The 6,000-nt window shown below is 37.1% G+C and overlaps 1 protein-coding gene across 4 annotated transcripts in view; it reads right to left on the bottom strand.

Annotated features, from left to right (window-relative positions):
• Nucleotides 1-1,978: 1,978 nt before the first annotated feature.
• The window catches only part of NR3C1 (nuclear receptor subfamily 3 group C member 1), a 95,013-nt gene continuing 90,991 nt past the window's right edge, over nucleotides 1,979-6,000 (bottom strand). For all 4 annotated transcript variants that reach the window (XM_054568242.1, XM_054568243.1, XM_054568241.1 and 1 more), the window contains exons 8-9: nucleotides 3,625-3,782; nucleotides 1,979-3,036 (exon numbers count right to left, since the gene is read on the bottom strand). In XM_054568242.1, coding sequence (XP_054424217.1) covers nucleotides 2,884-3,036; nucleotides 3,625-3,782 — 311 coding nt within the window. In that variant the 3' untranslated portion in view covers nucleotides 1,979-2,883. The remainder of the gene's footprint in view (nucleotides 3,037-3,624; nucleotides 3,783-6,000) is intronic.

The following is a 6,000-nucleotide window of genomic DNA, read 5'->3' as shown; positions in this document are numbered from 1 at the left end:
GCTTCAGGATTTGTTGTGAGTCACCTAGGCATTTCACCAACTCTCACTGACGTTACTACAAACTTAGCTTGGGATGGCAAGATACCACATACATAGAAAATGAAGCTACTTTCAAGTAACACCATCTTTTTCACTTGAATCCGTGATTATACTTAGATGAACAACACAATTAAGACAACTTCTTTCTCACATATTCAAAAAGGGCACAACTGCTTTTTCCACTTAATGTACAGCCTCCTATAGTTTTATGAATGTCAGTTGATTTAACAACAAAGTGCTCATATCTTTTTTTTCACTGAAGTCTTTTTTTTTTTTTTAAGAGCCAAGGATGTTGGGACTAAAATATGATTAATGTGTGATGTGCTTTCTGGTTTTAACCATATAACATTCTATAAATGAACAATTTACCTTTCAGAAATTCTTTTTGAAAATTAACACTGTCATTGATAGTTATATTCAAGCGATATTTCTTAGGCACCAAAAATTTCACATCCAGCTCGGTTACAAACCATCTTAAAATACTTTGAGATCAATTTAAACCATTACAAAAGGAACATTCCCTTTTAGATAGCATTCAAAAAGCAGATTATTACATTTTTATTAAATAATTTCTGAAAAATAACAAATAACATTCAAATAGCATTCAAAGAAAACAAACATGTCCTCATTTTTTTTTTGTTTTTTTTTTGTTTTTTTGTTTTTTTGGGGGGAAATGAACTCTTGTAGGATAGAAAGGAATTAGTGTATTATTGGCAACCTATGAGCTTCTGCACTATTTACATATTGCTGGTACTTCTATGCACATTATTGCCAAACTTCTAAAGCCTCTGGTTTTATTAACCCGTTGGAGAGGCTGCCTGGGGAAGTCACCCTGCTAGGAGACGGTGCCCGTCAGTGTGCAAGCAACACCGCCCTGTCCCCTGCTTACACACTGTGGCACAAGGGGAGATGTAGTCAACAACACTGCGCTGCCAGCTCACTGTTGGAATGAGAAAGGTGGTCGGTCATTCTGGGAGGCAGAGGATTACGTCCTCTGTGATCTGCGTGGGCGGAGCCTCAGCAACTTTCACTGCACACAGGGCCAGTCTGCTTGTCCCTCTTGCCCTAGAGCAAACCTGTTTGGTTTTTGAGACCATCGCTGCCTGTACGAATGCTTGCACTCATTATAAATCATAAAGATTATCCATCAACATTTCTTTGAGCCCTACAAAAAATATAGAACATGTCGTGATAAAACAATCTCATCTAAAAATCATTCTTATTTTACACTATACAAGCTATTTTACAATCATTTTAATAAATTGCATGTAAAGCTGCAGTAGCCCTTCCCTTCCCAGATTAGTGAATACCAATATGATATATATCTGAAACTATAACTAAATATAAAAATATATTAGAAGTTTCATATTTTTAATATTAGATTTTCAGTTTTCTATTACACAAATAATTTGGCCACCTGGAATAGAAATCAAATTTCATGTGGCTTAGGAAATACGAGTTTTGAGTTTACAGAAAGTTGGTAAGGTGCACACAGAAAGGGCTACTACAGCTTCTATTTTGTTTAAAATGGTAATTCTCAACAGTGAGGAGGAAAAATTCACAAGACTTTTGTTAGACTCTATGGCACGTCCAGGGCTGTGAGGGATGTGCAGTTTCACAAACACGGAAGTCTGACACACAGTCTACGTGACGGGAATCAGTAGCTGAGCTTTCCCGCACCACCAGGAAAGATGGGCCAGTCGGTGACAGATGGGGATGTGAAAATGGGTGTCTGGCCACTTTTGCCATGTTATTTATTTTGGGGGGTACTTGGTCTGATTAAAATTTCTCAGCTTCGTTTCAGCTGGTATCTGGAATCATAACTTTTCAGAAGTTACACAAACTACAACAAAAGGTCCTGAAAGACAGTATACTAACTTTCTTGCCATCTGACCATTGCAGGGATAGGGCATTAGGTATAAACAGGGCCTCTTGGTAGTTTTTTGTTTGTTTGCTTGTTTTAATTAGTCTTTTGCAACCATCATCGACAGTTTTACCCAGCAGGTCGCTGGATTAGGTAGGTGCTCTATACCAGTTAGGATGGTTAATTTGCACAATCTATATAATTCTCCACTGAAGCAGATATATACAAAATATGAGCTTTTTTGACAAGAGTACTGGAGATTTGAGTCAATTTTTGTGGTCTTCTGATAGCTAAAGTGCCATCAGGTTAGAAGCACCAACCCATTTTCACAAAGGAGATCAATGTTTAGAGTTTACTTAGGAAAGCTATGAACTAGCTGCCCATCTTAAACAGTTGTACAATAACTTGAATACAAAAATTATGTAAGAAAAAAATGAGCAAACGTAGTTCTCTGAATATAAAGGAAATTGTTAAAACCAGACAGTAATAGCTATAAAAGGCACAACTTCCCTTTTCTGATATACACTTGTAAACGTTTTTCAGATTTCCATGCATAAATCAAAAAATGTTATGCTAACTATACAGGGCAAAATACACCAGCAAAAAGTCTAGAAAATTTTATCCAGCCAACTGTGAAAAATATGAGCAGAAAATTCATTGTGCAGACTTCGGGCACTGGTGGTTTGGGTGCCACCGTTCTCTGACACCGGAGGTTGCCCCATGTCCCTGTTTCTGATTTCTGGGACCCACCCACTGTCACCTCCTACTTCCCCATCACTGGAGGTGACAGCTTTGCTGCGTCTGTGGCCAAGGGCTGGCCCTCTATAAACCACATGTAGTGCGTGTTTAAAACAAACAGAAACAGAAACCAGACGTAAACAAAAGAGGAAAAATAAAACTGCTATAGGACAAACCAATAGTTTGTACAATGAAAGCTATAAAGTCGACTTTCCTTAAGGCAACCTTTCTTATTAAGGCAGTCACTTTTGATGAAACAGAAGTTTTTTGACATTTCCACTTGAATATTTTGGTAACTGATTGGAGATGATTTCAGCTAACATCTCTGGGAATTCAATACTCATGGTCTTATCCAAAAATGTTTGGAAGCAATAGTGAAGGAGATTTTCAGCTACCTACAAGAGATGATAGAGTAATGATTAGTCTCAAAAAACTTACCAGCTGGGACATCTCATGCCTGTTGGCCTCTATTTTTAAAAAGTAAATATCTGACCTACATAGAATATACCAGTCTCTGCTGGAATTTTCCAAATTAAAAGAATAGTTTAGTTAAATAAAATGAGCACTCAGGTACCAAAGATATCTTGAGTCCCTTAAATTGTATACAGAATTATATAAAATTAAGTGCTTCATGATGAACTGTAGTACTATAATACATGAGACATACTCTAGTTCATAGATTAATCATGCAAAACTGGGGGATTCTACATTTTAAAAATCAGTGCTGTTAAATTCTCTACTGGCATCATGTTATATGCACATGACTAGATGTGCATCTCGTTATATGGACATGACTAGATGAAATTAAATTTCATAATTGGCCTTAGGAAAAATGTGTACTGAACTGAAGTCAGTTTGAACTCAAACCATCATCAATATCCACAAGTGGGGAAAAAAATATTGGCATATAATTTTATACAGTAATTAGAACATACTTTTTATCCCAGAAAGTTTTGATATTTGGATTTGTGCTCGACACTTACGTCATGCATGGAGTCCAGGAGTTTTGTCAGCTGATAGAACCGCTGCCAGTTCTGACTGGAGCTTCCTTCCCTCTGGACAATGGCTTTCCCCAGCTCTTTGATGTAGGTCATTCTGATTTCATCGAACAGCTCTTGGCTCTTCAGGCCTTCCTTAGGAACTGAAAGATTAAGATGTAGTCAATTAAGTCGTGATAACTTTTTATATACTCAAGTGGGGCATTTAATTAATAGCACAATTCACAACTTCCCATTGTCTATATGATTTTAATGCACTCTATTAAAACATAAACATTTCAAAGGATCATGAAACTATAGCCAAGGACATAAGGAATACGAGGAAACTGGAGGACTTAACCTTCAGTAAGTCACTTTGTTTCGCATCTGTAAAAATGCCACTGGTGAGGACACCTGCCTTTCCAGTTCACAAAGCTGCCTGAAGACCAAATACTGATACATAGTACGGTGACTGCCGTTCTGCCCTTCGGTTCACTTTCAGTACAGACATGGAGAAAGCTTCCACAACAGTGTTTATTCCACCAGTTACATCTTGGAATATATGTGATATCACTGGTCAGTTAGAACCTTAAAATCAGCACAGCATGTAATACTTTTTGTTAGTCAATGCATTAACATACTGAGTTGATATGATATCAATCTAAAAAGAAATGTGATTTTTTTATGTGGCTTATATATATATGCCCCCTGGGAAGGAAATAATTGGTCTTCTGTTCTGTACTCAGAAATATAGTAAATAACCTCATGAATTGTGGATCATAAAACTGGTGTAAAATCAATTTTTAATATTATTCAAAAACAGATACTAGTGAAGATTGTGAGCAGAGAGTTAATCATGGTTTCCCTTACTCTTACAGAGATTGACTTTTGTAGAATGCCACATTCTCAAAGTATATTCCTAGGAGCTCTGGATCTGTGTTACTGGCTAGGGAAAAGGATTTGATGGTCCGAATGTAAGCAAAGCTAACTGTTTAACACAGAGTGAGGTGCACTCCTGGATTGCAGAACTTCTCAGAGCCATAATTACGTGGTCCCCAGACAGGGGAACATGTTGTTTCCCAAACTTCACCACTGCTGACCTCTTAGGAAATGCTGGCACAGAGGAAAAGCTGGATTTAGAGCAAGAAGTCTTAATTTAATTCTTACTTGCCCAGTAGACTTGTTTCCCTAGATTAGTTTTTTTTTTTTAATTTTAACAAATTTAAATTTAACTAACATGACATTATGTAAGTCTTGGGTGTTCAACATGGTTACCTATTTGTATATATTGCAGAATGATCACTGCAGTAAGTCTAGGTAACATCCATCATTATGCACTGTTACAAAAATTTTTCCTTGTGATGAGAATTTTGAAAATTGTCTTAGCAACTTTCAAATACACAGCACAGTGTTATTAATGACAGTCCACATGTTGTACATTATATCCCCATGATATTTATTTTATAGCCAAAAGTTTGTACTTTGTAACCCACTGCACCCGTTTTTCCCACACTGTGCCTCTGGCATCCAGCAATATGTTCTCTGTATCCATGAGCTTGTTCTTGTTTTTAGATTCCACATCTAAGTCAGATCATATGGTACTTGTCTCTCTGCCTGGCTTACTTCACTTAGCATAATTTTCCCCCAGGCCCATCCTGCTGACATGAAGGGTAGGCGTTCCTTTCTTTTATGGCTGAATAATATTCCATGGAATATAAATCTCTCTCTCACGTTCTCTTATCCACTTAACCATTGATGGACACTTAGGTTGCTTCCATGTCTTGCCCACTGTGAATGATTTGTCAATGGGGTTGCATATCTTTTCCAGTCAGTGTTTGTGTTTTCTTTGGATAGATACCCAGAAGTAGAATTGCTGGATTATGTGGTGGTTCTACTTTTAATTTGTCGCATAATCTCTATACTGTTTTCCATAGTGGCCGCACCAATTTATATTCCCACCAACAGTACAAGAGTTTCCTTTTTCCCCCACATCCTCGCCAAAACTTGTTACTGTCTTTTTGATGAGGACAACCATTCTCATAGGTGTGAGGTGATAATCTCATTGTGGTTTTGATTTGCATTTCTCTGATGATTAATGATGTTGAGCACCTTTCCATGTACTTGCTGGCTATTCTGTATGTCTTCTTTGGAAAAATGTCTATTCAGATCCTCTGCCCACTTTTTAATTAGATTGTTTTTTGGCTATTGAGTTGTATGAGTTCTTTATATATTGGGTTGGCCAAAAAGTCCTTATGGTTTTTTTCCATAAAGTAAAAGACACATTTTTCATTTTCACCAATAACTTTGATTTGGGTATTTTGAGTATGTCAGCTCTCTCCCGCATGGTATAATGTTGACTCTTCTCAGTGGATGTCTCGATAT

This window comes from Pteronotus mesoamericanus, unplaced genomic scaffold, assembly GCF_021234165.1.
Source record: "Pteronotus mesoamericanus isolate MK-2021 breed Mesoamerican mustached bat unplaced genomic scaffold, CSHL_Meso_final contig_2, whole genome shotgun sequence".
NCBI lineage: Eukaryota > Metazoa > Chordata > Mammalia > Chiroptera > Mormoopidae > Pteronotus > Pteronotus mesoamericanus.
The sequence above is the reverse complement of the archived record's forward strand: the minus strand, read 5'-3'. Positions and strand labels throughout refer to the sequence as shown.